The sequence below is a fragment of the Asparagus officinalis genome, chromosome 3 (assembly GCF_001876935.1).
Source record: "Asparagus officinalis chromosome 3, Aspof.V1, whole genome shotgun sequence".
NCBI classification, from domain to species: domain Eukaryota; kingdom Viridiplantae; phylum Streptophyta; class Magnoliopsida; order Asparagales; family Asparagaceae; genus Asparagus; species Asparagus officinalis.
In genome coordinates, this window is record NC_033796.1 from 61,351,474 (window position 1) to 61,370,148 (window position 18,675).

The window sequence follows — 18,675 nt, forward strand, 5'->3', positions numbered from 1 at the left end:
AGTCAACGCGTTGTGGCAAAAAAGTCAACGTATAACGTTCGAAACCTAGGGTCAACGCTAGTCAATGCGTAACCCTAGGTCAATGCCAGTCAATGCGTTACGACCAAAAAGTCAACGTACAACGTTCGAAACCCTAGGGTCAACACCGGTCAACGTGTAACCCTACGTCAACGCCAGTCAACGCGTTGTGACCAAAAAGTCAACGTACGACGTTCGAAACCCTAGAGTCAATGCTGGTCAACACGTAACCCTAGGTCAATGCCAATCAACACGTTGTGACCAAAAAGTCAACGTACGACGTTTGAAACCCTAGGGTCAACGTCGGTCAACGTGTAACCCTAGGTCAAGGCCAGTCAACGCGTTGCGACCAAAAAATCAACGTACGACGTTCAAAACCCTAGGGTCAACGTCGGTCAACGCGTAACCCTAGGTCAACGCCAGTCAACGCGTTACGATCAAAAAGTCAACGTATGACGTTCGAAACCCTAGGGTCAACGCCGGTCAACGCGTAACCCTAGGTCAACTCCAGTCAACATGTTGCGATCAAAAAGTCAACGTACGACGTTCGAAACCCTAGGGCCAACGTCGGTCAACGCGTAACCCTAGGTCAACGCCAGTCAATGCCAGTCAACACGTTGCGATCGAAAAGTCAACTCAATGACACGAGCCAAACTCAACTCATCAGTTGTAGATTTGAGACTTCGACGACGGCCAGACGATAAACGCAGCGCTGGAAGGATTTTAGCTATTCATCAAAGCATCGAGTAGACTGAAAATCGAAGGAGTCGAAAATCGAAGCTAACTACAGGTCCTTTACGCCGACTGGAGGCTGGACCAATCACATCCAAAGTATTCCAGCCTCTTCTACAAAAGAAACGAGTCTGGAACGCTTTGGAGGGGGTATCTGTAGGCATCGAAAATTGCCTATATGTCTCCACGAACAGTTCAGTGTTAAGAAATGACGATGAATGTCACCATCTAGTTCACAAAAGCTTGATTGATGTCGGTGAATGCTTGAAGTAAACCGACGAACTACGTGAAGCAACGGAGTTTCAAAATAACAAGACACGAACTGATCGGGAACCTCGTATCGTTCACAAATGGTGAAATACCCTTCGTGTATCATTTATTCTATGGATGATTTAATCATTGGAGCTTATAGAACTCCTCGTCGGCTTTCCAATGCACTTTGAATCACTCAAATCCGAGTTCGGACAAAGAATTTACGGCGAAAACAATCGAACAGGCATAACGAGAGTCTCAGGCTGAACTGAGACACCCGAAGTGTCTCGGCCCTGGTTGAGACACCAGAGGGTGTCTCCAACTCAGAATCATCCCGTGCCTATAAATACGAGCCCCGGAGCCTCATTTTTGGAGATCTGGAGTTTTAGAGAATTAGCGAAGACTTGCTGGACTGAAGAGTGATCGAGTTCTTCAACGCAAGAGATCGAGAGTCGTCAGATCTGCATCACCCACATCCGATCCTTAGTATTATCCCGTTGTGATAATTCTAAAAAGAGCAATTATCTCGCTGTTGTCGAGATAGGCGCTTCTGCTTCTAGATTCCTTCGTAGATCGACGAAGTTCTGGACCTGATCTGATTGCCAGGTAGTCCACGGATATCAACGTCTCCGTCACCGGCTAAAGACCCACACAAGCAAGAAACGACGAACGGATCTTGCGTTATTTTTGAAAAGTTGTAATCTTTCATTTTCTTATTATTTTTATTGAATATCTTGAATTCTTCGTAAGCGATCCAGATTATAATGAATTCGACAATGAAGGCAACTTTCTCCGAAAACAGTCTTGTTCTGTCGTTTAGCGGATTTCATCATTTCGTTGACTCATACGCTCTATTACAGTACGGATAATCCCGTTTGACTCAAATAATAACGTTCATCGTCTTCTCTTTATTTTGAGCTGTGCGCGGGAACCTATAGGTAAATTTTGACGTCTACAAATATAGAAATTATAAATATCTCCTACATAATTTATAATTTATAGAAAACACTCTTAAAGTTTCAAAAAATACAAACAAAAACTCAAAATTTAAATTTTATAAAAACACCCTGAGAATTGCAAACTCATTATTAAATTGAAAACAAATAAATTATAAATATAGTATGTAAACAATTTACAATATGTAGAAATGGCCTATAAGTTTAAAAAATTAGAAAAAACCCCTAAAATCATAATTTTCAAAAACAACACCATGAGAATTTCTAACCTATAGACACTAAAATGAATATACAAACTTACTAAAACCCCTAGAAAATTAAAAAATTTTAAAAAATATCATACTCTCTTTAAAAGTATAGGTTTAGGAAATACTTTTTATGGTCAATATTAGCCATAACGTTTTTGAAAAGAACATAACTAATTAAAAATCTATTAAATTTAAAATTTATAAAAAAAATACCCTTAAAGTTTAGTACATTGCAAATTACACATCCAAAGTTTAAAAATTTTTAATGATTTTTTGCAATTCCTTGATTTCAATGTAATGTTTAATAGTTTTGTATATTTATAAATTACAAATTTTTAGAGTGTTTTTTTAGAATTTTTAAAACTTTGAGGGAGTTTTTTTTATAGTTTTCTAAATTTTCATTGTGTTTTTAGTGTAATGCATAGATTCATCAATTAATAATGTTAATGAAGAGTTAGTCATTCTTAAGATGTATTAGGCCATAGTAAAGTGCACATCACTCTTCCTAAGCAGTATAGTTTATATATGCAAATATTTTCAGACAATCTATATAGTGGTTAAAAGTAATTTAACCTTAATATACTATTTTTTTATAAATTATATTTAATGTGAACCCACCATATAATTTTGACTGTGATTATCATAATTTTAATATGTTTGATTGATTGACTAAATAGGTATATAGACCATAGATTACTTTACTTTGTCACATGAACTAATATTTAGTGCTTAATAATTTAAATTATTACTTTTAAATTTAATATAAAGAGAAGCTCTAATAATATTTATTTATTATATATATATATATATATATATATAGACATATATATAATTTTTTAAAAAGGGTCATATAATCTTATATAATAAAATTGATTTAATACTGAATAGAAGTATCGTTGTAATAATATTGTTATTAGGAAAAATTCTTTATGAACCAGTTTACAATATATAAGCTAAGCACTCTAAATTCTTGTGTGTTTTATAGAGCCAAAAAATTTGAATACAAGTCTCTAACATTTTGCTCTCGCAACAGCAAAATCCACTTAGCAGATGTGGATATTCCAGATGAGTTATATGTCCTATATACAATACAATTGTCCTAGGCAAGTAAGTTATAAGAGCATTTTTCATTCACGTCACTTGGAGCAAGATATGATAGGGACCTTACATCTAAGAAAAAAGAAAAATTTATATTTAGAGCACATGGAGAAGTATATCATAATCTCTCTGCTCTAATTTTGCAAGAAAATAATTATTCATACTTTCAATTTTATTTTTATAATATGGAGAATGCTGAACCATCCCTTGATGATATTATTCTTTGTAATATTTTTTAAAGAATAAAAGTTAATCAATTCTTCAAGTACAAGTGTTGCTCCTCAAGTGCTTCTTTGAAATATTTTAAGGTGTTGTAATTTGCAGCTTTACTTCAGTTTGGTAAAAATTTAATAAAGTTTTTCTATCAATCGCACAAAAAACTTTGTTTTCTTTTTTATTTTTATTCTACTTTTACCAATTTAAATAATTATAATATTCAACCACGTGCATTGCACGTGTCAACTAATATATATATATATACACTAGTAGGATTGCACGTGCAATGCACGTGGTAAATTTTTTCATTTATTCTTTTGTTATTGATTCATTTCATTAAGATTTATTTAATTTAATCCATATATCAAACATATGGATACATACATTCAACGTGATACATATTTAGAAACTACAAGAGTTAAAATTAATAATGTTTTCATAATTTTGCATTGAACTTATACACAATACATAAGATGAATGCCAATTAAACATTATCTCACAGGACTAATTAGAATATTGTTCATAGAGAAGGAACCTAATCAACCAAATATATGGTGCACGTGATAAAAGTGACCGTACAATCAAGAAAAAAGTTAGTTGATCTTAGCTGCAAATAACTAATATTCAACATCACATTAGTTCATTGGGTAAAGGAAAGATAAGAGAAGCATGAAAGAATATGCCAAGTCACAAGTTCACTGGGAAGATAAGGAACATGTTACATGCAAAAACAAAACTTAAAAACCGCAAGCAGTTGATCACCGAAGTTGGCCACAGACAGACAATCATGGAACAACCACTTTAATGTTATGTTCCTTATCTTCACCGTAAAACCAATCTCTGGCAATATGAGGGCATAGCTGAATCAATGCAGGCTTTAGATTGGGCACCTCTCCCCGTAGAAGAACCCCTGCCAGCAAACAAACATAAACAAAAGGATAGGTAAAAAACCAAATGGAGTATCTATACTCATACAAATGAAGGGTTAAACTAAATTTGCACCTGTAGTGAATAAATGGAAAAGGTTTCAAATGTGATTGGAAGAACTTGCATTCAGACATTTTCTATTAATGTATATCCAATGGTCATATTAAGATTGGCGAGCGAATGTTTAAGAAAATTGATAAGAAGCCTACAAGTTGGAATAGAAGACCTTCTCGAGATTTTGAGGTGTTGATTTTAGTTAGTTCTGTTCTAAACAAAACACTTCCCAGGCAGGCAAATCAGAGCCAAACAAGTTGCCTCCATAAAAACTATGAAGTCTGAAAGGACCATCAGATAACATAAAATTTGAAATTTTCACAAAAAAACTCTTGGATTAGTGTCTCATATATGCAAAAGAAAACATTAAGAAAACCTAGTATCAGGATCAACATTGGATTAGTGTCTCATATATGCAAAAGAAAACATTAAGAAAACCTAGTATCAGGATCAACATTGCAACAAAAAGGGAGATAATTCAATATGCAAAAGAAAACATTAAGAAAACCTAGTATCAGGATCAACATTGCAACAAAAAGGGAGATAATTCACGCAAAATACAAGTCAAGATGCATAATAAAGTTGATGAATAAACAATTAAATTATCTCATACCGATCTACACACCGGACACTTCACTTTCTTAGATGTTGTCTTGAGACCTTGGAAAATCAGCACAGAAGCTGAAGAGCAAGCACAGCTTTTGCAGAAAAGATGTCCGCAGCTCAAAGCATATAGATTAAATACAGTGTCCTGTAGAAAAAGGGTGGGGGAAAGAGAGAAGGGGATGAAGAAATTTATCAGGAGTTGCTAGGTGTTTAATAAAAAGAAAAATACATCAAAATAGTTAATAAAGAAGACAGTAACATGACAAGAACAAACAAAGCAAAGTGATGAAATATGAGTATTAAAATAGTAAAGCAAGAATGAAGCATGAAGATACATATGATAACATTGATTCAACGTGCTTAATAATCTGAAGGAGATCGCCAAGTAGGGAGCATGAAGATATATATGATAACATTGATTCAACATGTTTAATAATCTGAAGGGGTGTCCCAAGTATTTCCAACTAACAAAATAAAATATAGATAATTGCAAAGCACCAAAATCTGCTCCAAATCAGCATGTATTTTTGACTTGTACTCTTAGTAACTTAGTTACGCTCTCTTTGAGCTAACCTACTCACCTTAAGTTTTTTTTTAAATTTAAAAGGAAGATAGAATTTTCAGCAAATGATTAAAATTTTCAGCAAAGGGTCTCAGTTTGCACAAACTTATTGCAAATGTTAATGAAACTATCACAAGAAGAAAAAACCAATCCTTTTCAATAATCTTGTCAGATCACAAGTAAATAAGCTCATCCCCCCTCTGAGCAATCAGACCAAAATGTTCAGTATACAGTTTTCCCTAAATATTATTCTTCAAGAATCTAGAGTTAGAATAATCATAGAAAAGAATTCTTAACTGATAATCCTACTTCGTACTCAAATACCAAATTTGTTACATGAAGGAATGATTAATTAGCACTAAAAGTAGCTATGACCCTTTATATATAGAATAAGATAGACGTCGATACTATCGTTTAATAGTAAGCAAGAAACTTAGAAGTACTCAATCCTATTCACAAGAATATCTATAATGCACTCAGGGGAGAGACAGATACTTCCTCGTAACATATTTTATATTCAGAATATGCATCATAATGCATTTATCCATGAAATTTATCTTTAGGAATGGACAAATATGCTATATACACACAAAAGATATCATTGACATTAGATTGAGAACAAAAATCATCATAATTTTCTTAATGAAAAATCCTTGTAATCAAGCTGAAGGTAGAAATTAACATAATTATTTGAGATTAAGGTGAGTTTAGTTTAAAAATATGATTTTAGATGAATACAAGTAGAACCACTTTAAGATTCTATTCATGCTCCATGTTCTTGTTAAAATTGAAAGTCATGTGCTCTTAGGCTAGTGTTGATTCTGCAGTTATAAATAGTTATTGATTCTGCTATTATATCGGTCTAATGAAGGCTTGAACTGTTTTTCATATCGGTTTGGATTGTGGGAATGAGGCTCAGTCATCACATATGAATTTGTCTCTGACATACCATCCGCTTCATCAATACCTTAAATAATTTAAGAGAGGAAAAACCGAATTGAGGTTATAACTTTTCTTTTTTAGCATGCATATATTCTTTGACAGAGATGTGTGTTGTCATAGATGTCAGTTATAGTTGTTCCCTTCTTTTTTGCCCCTTTATTAATATAATAATATTGGTTTGAATATAGATTATTGGGACCATCACTTTGGATTGAGAAGTCTATGCTCAATTATGATTTGGCTCTCAAAGTAGATAGTTTGATTTTGGCACACAGGCATAAGATGGTGAAAAGGAAAAGGCAGTAAGGAATTATCAGGACTCAGAACATGAGAAATTTATATTGAACTTTATATTGTTTGGTTTTACGGTTGAGTATCTGTATCACTTCTTGCATTCATTAGATCATGTTCTCACAGCTAAATTCCAGGACATCATTTACATGTACAAGCAGATTAGGAAAGTAAATTGAGTTAATTGAGTAAATTCTTGTAGTTCATTCTGAAAGAGTATCTCAAGTTATAGTCTCCTTTTCTTCTCCCTATGATGTTCTGCAACTTATTTTTGCATGTCAGATTGGTCATGAGCGTGAGACAGCTATTTGCCTCATGCAAAAATATATAGACAGCCCCGAACTTCAGATCAAATCAACAATTGCTTTAGATCACCTTAAAAATTATATATATGTTGAAGCCGACAAAGAAGCTCATGTTAAAGAGGTGTGTAAATTGTTTTCCTCCTTGTGTAACATGTATGGATGTGTTAGTTATTATTTTTTGCTAAATTGCCAGCCTTGCTCTGCAGGCTTGCAAAGGTCTAAGGTTCATGTTTAAATCGGCCAAGGTGATGTTGGTGCCAATAAAGGAAATGACCGATGTACTTTCAGTGGAAAGCAAAATAGTTGATTTTGCTGCCAAATTGGTATGAGGAAAATAGTTGATTTGCCAGAGTTTGGATACAGTGAACTTTAGAAAAGCGTTAAGAACGTGCCAGACTTGGTTATTTGAGGGGTCAAAAGTTAATTGCATCAAGGGGTAGAAAAGTAATAGCATCATTCTCCTATTAAGAAGCTAACATTGTAAGAGGGAGGGCTAGAAAAAAACAAATATCAAAGAACTGGAGTGTAAATTTTTATTTGGCAATTTATCTATGACTTTGGATATATATCATCAGTGTCGTATCTACATTCATAACTTTGACATTTTTTATTTTAAGAATGCTAAATGAACGTAAAAAGGTTGTAAGATACTTGGGCTTGCAGTTTGTAAATTAAATTATTTGACACTTAAGACTGTGGTAAAATTTAACAATGATGACATTCAAGACTGTAGTACAATTTAACAATGAAATATATAAGATTCTATTTTTTATATCTAAGATGTGTAATTTATTTTCAGAATGCTGATTGAACTTTAAAAAGTTGTAAGATTCTTAGTTTGGGTTTGCTTCTTGCAGTTTTTTTGATTAAAGTGTTTGACATTCAACAAACATTACTTTTGACTTGGATATCCGATAATCGTGATTCCAGATTTGGTAGAAAGACCTTCAAAGATCTGCATGAAGATAGTTAAAAGTTTAATTTTCATAAATTCAGTTTGGACTGAATATAGAATGTTTGTGACTGAATTTTTACCTGTCACAATTTTAGAATTTGACCCCTAAACTTTCAAAGTTTGTAAATTTTAATTCGATTATCTGCGACACCACTTACATGCCTTACGAAGAAGAGTATACAGTTCGTTTGGAGCATGGAGTACCAGGAGGCCTTTATACCTTAAAGGCTAAGTTGTCCACAGTGCCAGTTTTGATTATTCCGAATAATGACGGGACATTTGTGGTCTACACAGATATATCATTGGCAGATTTAGCAGACGTTTCGATGCAAACTCAGAGAGTAGTAACATACGTCTCACAGTAATTTAGAGTGCATAAACAGAACTATCCCACTCATGACTTGGAGTTAACAACAGTGATATTTGCACTGAAGTCATGGAGACATTACTACCTGTCACAATTTTAGAATTTGACCCCTAAACTTTCAAAGTTTGTAAATTTTAATTCGATTATCTGATGGAGACGATTCAAGAATTTGTACAAAGCTCTTTCAATATCTTGGCAGTAGAAGTAAAGATATTACATTTTCAATTTTTAGTTGGGATTAATTTTTAAACGCTTGTGACTGGACAGTTATTCATCAATACACCATTTGACTCTTTGGAGCATTATCTTCAGAGATACATATGAATCCTACATCAAGCATCAACATAGGCTTCATCGCTCATGAAGTTTCCACCATCTCTTCCTTTTTTGCATGAGAACTCAAGAAGCTAAAATGAGAAATTTGGAGAAGAGTCGATAAAGATGATTGTGGGAGGACTTGCCTTGCATTGAGAGAAAATTTCTAACAGATCCAAGGGAGAGATGAGAGTTGTCACCTTATTGTTTAAAAAGAGGAAAAGAAACATATGACAACATGTGAATTAGCACTAAATATTTTTCTCAGAACAAAGCCGACTCTTCCTTATATGACTGTTATATGACTGCAGCAGAAAAGATTTTAGATAAAGTATTTAAACCAACTTGACAACCAGATCATAGAGACTTGGTCACTACTTTCGAATCAATAAATATTTCCATTCTATCTACCACCAACATAAATTTAACGGAAAAGTCTTGGATGGTGTTGGAGACCATTAATTAGACATTATGTGAACTGAAAATCAGGTATAGGAAGTCACAATTGCTACTTGTAAAAGCCATATTGATAAAGATGAATTATACACCCAAAAAAGGACAGCTGAAAATGCATAATGACTAAAATTCTAGTCAGCAATGGGCCAAAGCGAGGTAAGAAAAGAAAGCATGTGATTCTCCTTTTGAGTCTGTTATTGATATAAGATAACTTTAAAAAGATTATTTAGAAAGATATGTTTAAAAAGGTAACTTTAAACAAAAATACTTTCATTAGTTTAAAGAATTTGATTATTTTAATAATAATTTATTTATATTTGGAGAATACTCCTGTGCAATGATGATTTTAAATTCATATTTTGAAAGTCTGATTAAAAAATTCGAACTGGCAATCCATACATTGGGGGGGGGGCTGTGTTTAGGGATCGGTTCTTACAAGCATAGTATCTAGATTAAATATGTAAGGGAAATAAAAACATAACTTCATATCTACAGTAACGTAAATTTAAGGAATCAAATGTACGGACAAATATTTTATAAGAAAATGAATTGAATTTGTGAATTCATTCAACTCCTTTATAGATAAAATATTTGAATTTTCGTAAATAATATTCAAATCAAATCTAAACAAATAGTTAGATTAAAAATTAGTGAACTACTTGATAATTATTTGATCAACCTTAAACATACTCATATACCCTTCTCTCTAAACGCTTGAAGAAAAAGTCAGTATATTTTTATATTATTTGTATGTGAGACAGTGTTTAGACTTTTGTGTATGTTGTAATCAACAATAACTTTGAAAAAAGCCAATCCTATTAATACTTCATCATAAAAAATTGCACCATGCTGTGCAGAAACAGCGTTTCCCTAACTAACAATGAAAAACACCATCTTCAGTTCGAATGAGCAAAAGTTGGTACTTAGCAGCACATGCAATCTTTTTTACATTGATCGCAATTTATTCTTATGTTTTAACATTATATGCTTTAATTCATAAATTAATTATGCCATCACTATTATATACCTTTTTTGTATGACATCCATAGTATTGAAATTAGCTAGCTTTTGTTCTGTTTTTGAATAAATCACATTCCAATTTTCAAATTAGATTTAGGTATAGAGAATAAATAACAAAAGAGAAATTGTATATAGCAGGTTCTCTTTATGAACAACAAGCACGTTCTCACAGGATTTTCGCATAAATACCTAGTCTAAAGTTCAGGCTTTTAGTTAGAAACTTTTTCAAGTCTCACATAATTCCAGTTGCTCTTTGTGTAAAATGCTTCACGCTCTGGTACTTAACTCCTTATAGATTTGATTGTGTGCTTATTCTGAACAAAAATGCTTGCTTCGCCCCTGGTTTATGATTCTTGTTATACCTGATTCTTTATGATCCGTCACCGTAGTACCAAACATATATCATAGTACTCATGGAGTGCGCTTCTAACACTCGCTTGAAATATATAGAAATGATACGGACACACCCTCTACCACACCTCCAACCACACCATCTCTCTCGCTACAGTGCATCGGGCCCACATGAGATTTTATTTTAATAAAATCTCATGTGAACCCGGTGTACTGTAGCGAGAGAGATGGTATGGTTGGAGGTGTGGTAGAGGGTGTGCTCCTAGTGCCTCTCTGAAATATAATAGCTCAATTGAAATTTGACTCTGGCACCAGTATCTGACAAGGACGGTCTATATCTAGCTAACTCTTGTAACTGTTTATTGGCATGCCGTGTCATGACAAATCAATTAACCCCTACAGTCTAACTATTAGTTCCCAAAATCTCTCTAAATATCAAGGGACAAAAAATTACACTAATTCAACCACAATGTGAACTCGAATTGTCTCCTTTATTGATTTCCTCTGACTACATTTACAGCTAAACTATATTCCAAAACACACGGACACCCAACATATTCTCAATCATCTTCGTTCCTCAAGATTCAAAAACCTCTGCTACTCTAGCTACACGCTCCAAATTTCTTTGCTTCATTTCTCTTCGATATTACATTTTCAATTTTTAGTTGGGATTAATTTTTAAACGCTTGTGACTGGACAGTTATTCATCTCAGTTTTCAGATTGACCCGCTGAACTTCAAAGCTTGGTATGAGTAAATCAGTTCTGCCATCCCCATAGTTCACATCTATCATTTCTGTCTTAAGTTATGATTAGGTAAATCATTAAGATTTTTTGATCATTTATAAATACAAAAATAAAAAATAAAAAATGAAGCAAGCCCTAAATCAAATTTTCAATTTTGAAGCCAGCACAGTAACATAATTGAATTTTAAAAATAAAATAAAATAAAAATAGAATTTTTACCTGATGAAATTGACACAGGATCAATTAGAATACTTGAAGCAAGTCCTAGATCGGAAAACAATTGACCTATTGTTGAATTAGAACAAATATTAAATGATGGCAAATTAGAACCAAATTAAATGAAATTACTCTTTAAAATTAAAACAATAAGAAGCAAAAATTCTAACCAATTCCCAAAATCTGAGAAGAACGGTGAAGCGTTGATGACGACGTAGGTAGAATGTTGATGATGAATGAGAAGAACTGAGAATTCATCTTTAAAAGTCGGTGGAGGTAGCGGAAGATCAGAGGAGACGTAACCGATGAAGTGTAAGGATTAGGGCATAACCGATGAATTGAAAAGAGGAGGAATATAGGCATAACCGATGAAAGAGTAAAGTGGTTTATGAATTCAAGATACATTTGGTAACTAATTTTGATGGAAGGCTATTTTGGGAATGGTAAAGTTTTTCATGAACTCCCTCTTTTAAAGAGTATATATATATATATATAAAGTGTAAGGATTAGGGCATAACCGATGAATTGAAAAGAGGAGGAATATAGGCATAACCGATGAAAGAGTAAAGTGGTTTATGAATTCAAGATACATTTGGTAACTAATTTTGATGGAAGGCTATTTTGGGAATGGTAAAGTTTTTCATGAACTCCCTCTTTTAAAGAGTATATATATATATATATATATATAAAATCAAATATTTAAACCATTATTTCTTTGATTTTTTTTTCGAACTAATAGTGTGGTGGCATTGCAATGATCAATTTTGCTTGATTCTGAACCAAGATTTTTGAAAGCCTGCTTTAGGAACAAGAGGACAACCGCCCAGGGATTGTCACCATGCAAAAAGCAAAACCTTGCCACGCTGAAGTTTCTGGTTATGTTCAAGTCAGTATGTAATAGAAGCATGTGCTTTTGTTAAACCATAGATAAAGACAACTCAAGTCACATCATGTCAACACTCTTAAATTATTGACAAGTATTATCCCATAGTTGTTTTCTTTTCTATTTACCAACACGAATTATATTACAGAGGAACAACACAAGAAAGAACAACAGCCCGCATTTAACACAAACATACAACTACAATTAGAGTGCAGATTTGTCAGATCATCATGCATACAAACGTAAGTAGGGTAACCTACGCCCTTTATGGGTGTATGTTTGAAAATTTTAACTATTATGCTCCTGGTATAACTATGGTGAAGATGCAGAAGGGCAAAAGGTAACAAGGTAATCAGCCCCATCACCACAACTAAAAGTATTGCTCTCATCATCGTACAAGTATGTATACGCATTGGGACACGCAGTCTTAAACAACTCCGAGTACCTCGTCTTCTTGCATGTCTCCGGTGTCGAGTGTGTCCCCGTGCAACAGTACTCGTCGCCCCCAAGTGCCTCACACGGCGTCTTGCACGCCACTGTCGTCTCCCCGTCCGGCCCCACCACCCTCAGCTCCGCCGGACATCTCATATTCAGATCGACCGTGCATCCCGCGTACTTGCATCCGTCTCCAGACGCGCTCACTCCGATACCTACATTATACAAGTTCCATATGTTTCTTATTCAGTATAAAGAAGAGGCTATTATCCCGTATTTATACACATCTTATAGAATCTCTATGAGACGAAAACTCTAAATAAGTAAAGAGAACGTAGAAAAAGGAAGAATACTCCTAAGCAACAACAAAATCTATAGTAAACAACAAGAATACTAAATAAGAAAAATAATATCTTCTAATAATACCCTTGCACTAAAGTAACGTCGTAGGAGTCCGTGGGTTGGTTGAGGTTGAATTCGGCGATAGTGAAGGGGGGCGACTCGCCTGTGGTGCACGTGGTTTGGGAGGTCGATAGAAGGCAACCGGTGCGGGCCCATACGCGGCCAGACCACTCTGGCCGGGCTGGGAGGGAGGCGGTGGAGTTGGAGGGGAGTTCGGAGAATCCGGCGATAGACGACGAAGAATTGGACGTGGATAATGTCACTGGCCAGATTGTATACGGGCAGTTGTTCTTGAGTGTGAAGATGGCAGCCGAGGAGAAGCAGATTACTGTATTCCCAAAAATTGATAAAATTAATATATGTTCAACGAAATGTAGATAATTGTTAGAGTGTGGGACTTACCTTGAGAGAAGAAGAGTAGAGGTGGAATTATCAGGAGAACCCTCACCATTTTTGTAGCACTTCTACTGGATGATAATTCAAGATGAGGAGGTAGCAATTATTGATCACACATCACAACATAAGACAAATGGAGACATGCCTAGTTGATTGACTGATTAACTATAGGACAATCATGGTGGGTACTAATGGAAGGAATTGAGGATTAATTTAAAAGAGTAAAATATTTAAAATGTCTAATCTCAATAATTCCAATTTCGTGAAGGGTTGTAGATGAATGTGAGAGGAACGAACATTGTTACTGCATACATAAATAATATCTTTGTTTTTATAGTTTCCACGTGACAAGGATGGCTGGTGTTAACAGCGTCACGGATGTGTGGTAAATTGAAATTAATCAAAGATAATAGCGCATATTTAGGTTGTATTGCAACATCGATGATAAAGAAACTTAACTTTTTCGCCAAGATTATAAGTTACTTTATATATATACAACAAAATTGCAATATACGATAAACAAACTATCCTGCAGATGATGTGATTTAATAAACTAAAACGAACACGATGAACAAATAATACATTTCTTTGAACAGTTTCAAGACAGCAAACTGAAGAAATTCACAAAGATAATACGAAGTGATCAATTGCTAAGCATATATAATCCGAAGGCCATGAAGAACCTATACATTTGTGAAAGCAGAGTCTCCCGAGAATCATCAATGAAAAATGGTCATATAAAAAGAAGTATTAACTGCACATAGGCTCTATGGTATCGACATAGTTTCATTTTTGCATATAGACCCCTCGGATGATATTTATTGTTTTATTTATTTTGATTCTTTTATCCTCAGATAAACACAGTAATTTCTCAGAGACAATGTCCGCCAAAATTTCACCCTGGGAAACAAAAAAGTAAAAAATTCAAACTAAGAGGGTCTATTTGGCAAAATGAGACTACAAGGGTAGTAAGTTCGAAACAACAATACTATAGGGTCCGGGGTTCCCTCTTTACCCAAAAAAAAAAAACAATACTATAGGGTCTTTTTTAAATTAACCCTAAAAGGAATAGGTGCACGTGTCTGAGTGGGAAGCCGCAGCATAAGCAACCAGACCTTCATTTGATTTGCGGTTACTCCCACGGGCGACTTGTTAGCAGCGCTGCATCATTCATGGGTAGTTCAGAACCTTGTCAAATGTTTCCTTGACAAAATAAATACAGAAATGATGTGAAACTAAACGACTGAAGCATGGTCACCAAACTCATTAAACCATCACATGTTTCATCATCCATCTAAAGAGGCATCAAATCTACAGAGTGATAGACTGAAAAAGATGTCATGCAACTGTCATGTGGTGGAGCAGATTCCACTGAATCTTGAGTTCAGAAGTAGTACCAGGTAGAGCTTTCTTCAAAGTCAGATGCACATTCTAGATCGTCCAAATTCGAGAAAGTCCCAATAACAGCAATATTTCCATTATAGATGTCCTCATTGGTTTGCTTGCTTGTGATTGCTTCAGACAACTTTGCTCAAAAATTGCTCGGACAACTGTGGTTATAGTACTAGAGAATAGAAGGTCCAGGGCTGGAGGTCTTCAGAGACGCTTCCAGTGGATGAAAGAAGCACCCCCTCTTAGGCTAATACAGCCTAGGGTCTGTCATCTCAGTTTCTCGCAATATCTCTGAAAATGGAAATTAACTAGATCAATAGATAGTATAGTAGAAGACATTCTTAAATCAAGAAAGGATATATTTTAACAAAACTAAATAGGAGAACTGCATACTATAAGAGTACAGCTTCCCCCCCCCCCCCCCCCCTCCATCTTACTCACACTCATATGAAAGCAATGGTAGCTACTACATTTTGGACCTGATTAGACGAAAATGTCACAACTAATTGTGTACATGCATGTGTATGTTTTTTTTAATTTTCCTTTTTTTGGGTGGGTGGATTTTTTTTTCTTTCTTTTTTGTTTGTTTGTTTGTTGTTGGGGGTGGGAGGGTTGGGGTGGACTTAATCAGAAAAGCAAGTTCCATGAGCCTGCTTATAATGCAAGAGTTCTTTCATGAAAAAGAAGACTTGCATTATCGACTTAGCATGAAAGAACTCTCGCATCATCAATCTCGTCGTTGCTTTACCCCACCCTACCATACATCATCAATCTTGTTGCTGCAGAGTTTTTCTCAATCAATATCCTTGGATTCATATCCTATCGCATCTATCTCGATGCGACCGAGTTTTACTCCATTGATATACGTGGATTCTTAATCTACAGTGAGGTGTTCACAACTAATGTCCTTAGATTCCTATCCTTGGTTCCCGAGACTCTCTCCATCTAGCTTATGAGCTCCAACTCATTCATTAAGGCTCATAAAATTTTCACTTCTGGTAATCCTTATCCGAACTCTCGGCTACCAACCCACCATCAATTTGACAGGATACTAAATATAATATTTATTTTTCTAAGACCTTCCTTTATTATAATTCTCATTTATTAAGACTTACATTAGTTTCTCTTTAGTAGGACTTTTTATAGACCTAGAATATTTGCATATAATACATATCTGATCAATGAGAAGAGAATTCTTTTTCACAGTTATCTGTAGAAGCCAAATGAGTTGGGGGAATGCGCAAAATTTTTCTGCTGCAACCCTGCAATGAACCATTCTAACAACATGGGAGAGGGAACAACAAGATATTATTAAAATTAATTAGATGCTTGGGACAATTTTAATATGGTATTAAATAGATATCACTGGAGGCCCACCAATAGTAATCCTTACAACCTTTCTTTGAGAGAGATCCGAATTTTAATGCATTTCGCCTTAGTCTTTAATTTTTTCTCAGGAATTCAATTGCAATAGAATATAAATTAGTTGAATTAGAATATGTTAGTTTAGGACGTAAGAATTTTGAGTTTGCTTACAACTTTTTTCCTTTATAGTAGGAACTTAGGTTGATTAGCATTCTATCACTGTCTTCAAGTTCAAGACAAGGTTTAGCTGGAATAGAATTAACAAGGGCCATATATATGACAACTCTTATCCTATGTTTTTTAGATTTTGATTAATAAAAGATTGAATATTGATAATCTTTATTACTTGTGAGTTAAGTGTTCTGCTTGCTGATTGCTGCTGTTTTCCTATGTTTTTCTCCTTCCTACTCTCTCCCTTCTCCAAAGCATCCTGCATTGCCTTCTTCAACTTATTTGCAGTTTTTGAGACTTGGACTATTGGCTTTCAGGATTCTAGACCTTGAGAATATGTTGTAAGCAGGAATAGGATAGATGTCACGTATTTTGTTATTTATAAGAGAAGTTCTCCATTTTCTTGAATATGTATGAGGTTAGGGCTTTATACACACTGAATAATCTTAAACTTTCGAGCATTGCGTGCAGAATTATCAAAATGACGAGGAAAAATCATCGAAACTGGATTTGGAAAGACTACCAATTATATGCTGACCCAAAATACCAATCTAACATGCTTACCCATTCTTCCATATACATATCAAAGAAATGCATCCAAGGATGGCCAAATAAGAGGAATCAAAGCATATCACAAGTCACCTGACACTGGAGACATAATATTATAGATGTCTTTACAACCCATGCCAGACGCTCGACCCATCAAACTGTATAAAAATTTTCGGAAGGAGATGGTCATCATCTTAAGATGTTCCAAGACACTATGGCTCTCCTTAATTGATCAAGACTAGAAATTCCTCCTAAGATTCAACGGAGGTCTCAAATTTTCTTTTTCTTTTTGTTGGACAGATCATCAAATTATTGATGCCTTCAGCTATCAAAATAGATTGAGAAAACCTGATAGAACTTTCTTAAAGTGGTGTCAAATTCCTAGTAAAAAATTATGAACAAGGAAGGCTGGGAGGGGCTTTCATAAACCTGCAAAGGACAGGCATTAAAAGATCTACCTTACTGGCATTTGTAATTTGTGCTCGTGACACAAGAAAGGAACTATGAAAATAATGATAGATAATTTTATAACCATTTTTTCATACTTGCATCATAGGGATGAACCACATAATATCAAGGTTAAAACTTGTCCGTTTGTTGAAAGTTAATAGACTGGAACGATTAGAATAAGGTAAACATAACGTAAATGAGCAGAGAAGCCTTTAACACATCATAACGAACTGAAAATTTCAACGGAAACTTTCTCACATCCAACAAAATCCTCGAGAGAAGATAAGACATTCAACTATAAAGAAACATAAATTCATTATTTGGACATACCTCAAATGAAGATCTTATGCAGATCGCAGTACACAAAACAAAATCCAAATGACGAAGATTTCCCCTAGCTAGCTCTATTAATCTTCACCACCATCTACTCAGCAGCGTGACAGCGATGCAAACAGGGAAGGCAGGCTAACCTAGAAGTTCTGACACACACTACTGCATCATGAATTCCATAGCAACCTGTAGCTGAATCACACTTAGCAATTAAAAACGTGACATGCTTACCAAAGCAAACTTCCATGTATTTAAGAAAAAGCATTCACCTGTAAAACTTTATCTGGTGATGGAACTTGGAAGCAAGACTTTACGGGAGAACATCTTCATATCCATGTCAAAATAAGGAAGAAAAAAAACCCTTTGTATTATCAGAATAAGAAAAATGGCCCAAAAAAAGACAAAACCAAAGTAGCGTGGACTATAAGTTAATACCTTGCTTCCTTGAATTGATCAGAAACTATAACATTCAGTCTCTCAGCTCGAGGACAAGCAATCAGCTTCTTTTTACATTTCTCCAGCTGACCTCTCAATACCATGAATGCTAATAGGAGCACAGAAATTGAGAGTCTCCAACTAATGATCCTGATTTATACCTCATAGCTCAGAGTATCTGCATAACTTCTTAACATGGATCAAAATATTCTGTCATTTTGATAGTGACACCCTG

The 18,675-nt window shown here is 34.6% G+C and overlaps 1 protein-coding gene and 1 long non-coding RNA gene across 5 annotated transcripts; both read right to left on the reverse strand.

The window, feature by feature from the left end:
• LOC109834229 lies at positions 5,127-12,065 on the reverse strand. The gene is made up of 3 exons (XR_002245505.1): positions 11,803-12,065; positions 11,636-11,701; positions 5,127-5,252 (listed from the first exon to the last, which is right to left on the reverse strand). It is a non-coding gene; the product is annotated as an uncharacterized LOC109834229 (long non-coding RNA).
• On the reverse strand, positions 12,611-18,669 carry LOC109834228 (pathogenesis-related protein 5-like). Of its 4 annotated transcripts, none has more exons than XM_020402208.1 (7): positions 18,441-18,669; positions 18,275-18,329; positions 18,006-18,197; positions 15,146-15,431; positions 13,755-13,819; positions 13,377-13,680; positions 12,611-13,176 (listed from the first exon to the last, which is right to left on the reverse strand). In XM_020402208.1, the coding sequence occupies exons 5-7, from the start codon at positions 13,801-13,803 to the stop codon at positions 12,828-12,830; spliced, it is 702 nt and encodes a 233-aa protein (XP_020257797.1). In that variant the 5' UTR covers positions 13,804-13,819; positions 15,146-15,431; positions 18,006-18,197; positions 18,275-18,329; positions 18,441-18,669; the 3' UTR covers positions 12,611-12,827. The 4 variants fall into 4 exon arrangements, with proteins under 4 accessions (XP_020257797.1, XP_020257796.1, XP_020257794.1 ...); XM_020402207.1 differs by having other exon boundaries at positions 13,755-14,909; XM_020402205.1 differs by having other exon boundaries at positions 13,755-15,431; positions 18,006-18,191.

Excerpts from the sequence above, each read along its gene's own strand:
- LOC109834228 (XM_020402205.1), bottom strand. The coding sequence starts at position 13,803 with ATGGTGAGGGTTCTCCTGATAATTCCACCTCTACTCTTCTTCTCTCAA. Across the intron at positions 13,681-13,754 it reads TCTACTCTTCTTCTCTCAAG|TAATCTGCTTCTCCTCGGCT; the intron begins GTAAGTCCCACA and ends TTGGGAATACAG. Across the intron at positions 13,177-13,376 it reads GACGTTACTTTAGTGCAAGG|GTATAATGTAGGTATCGGAG; the intron begins GTATTATTAGAA and ends CATATGGAACTT.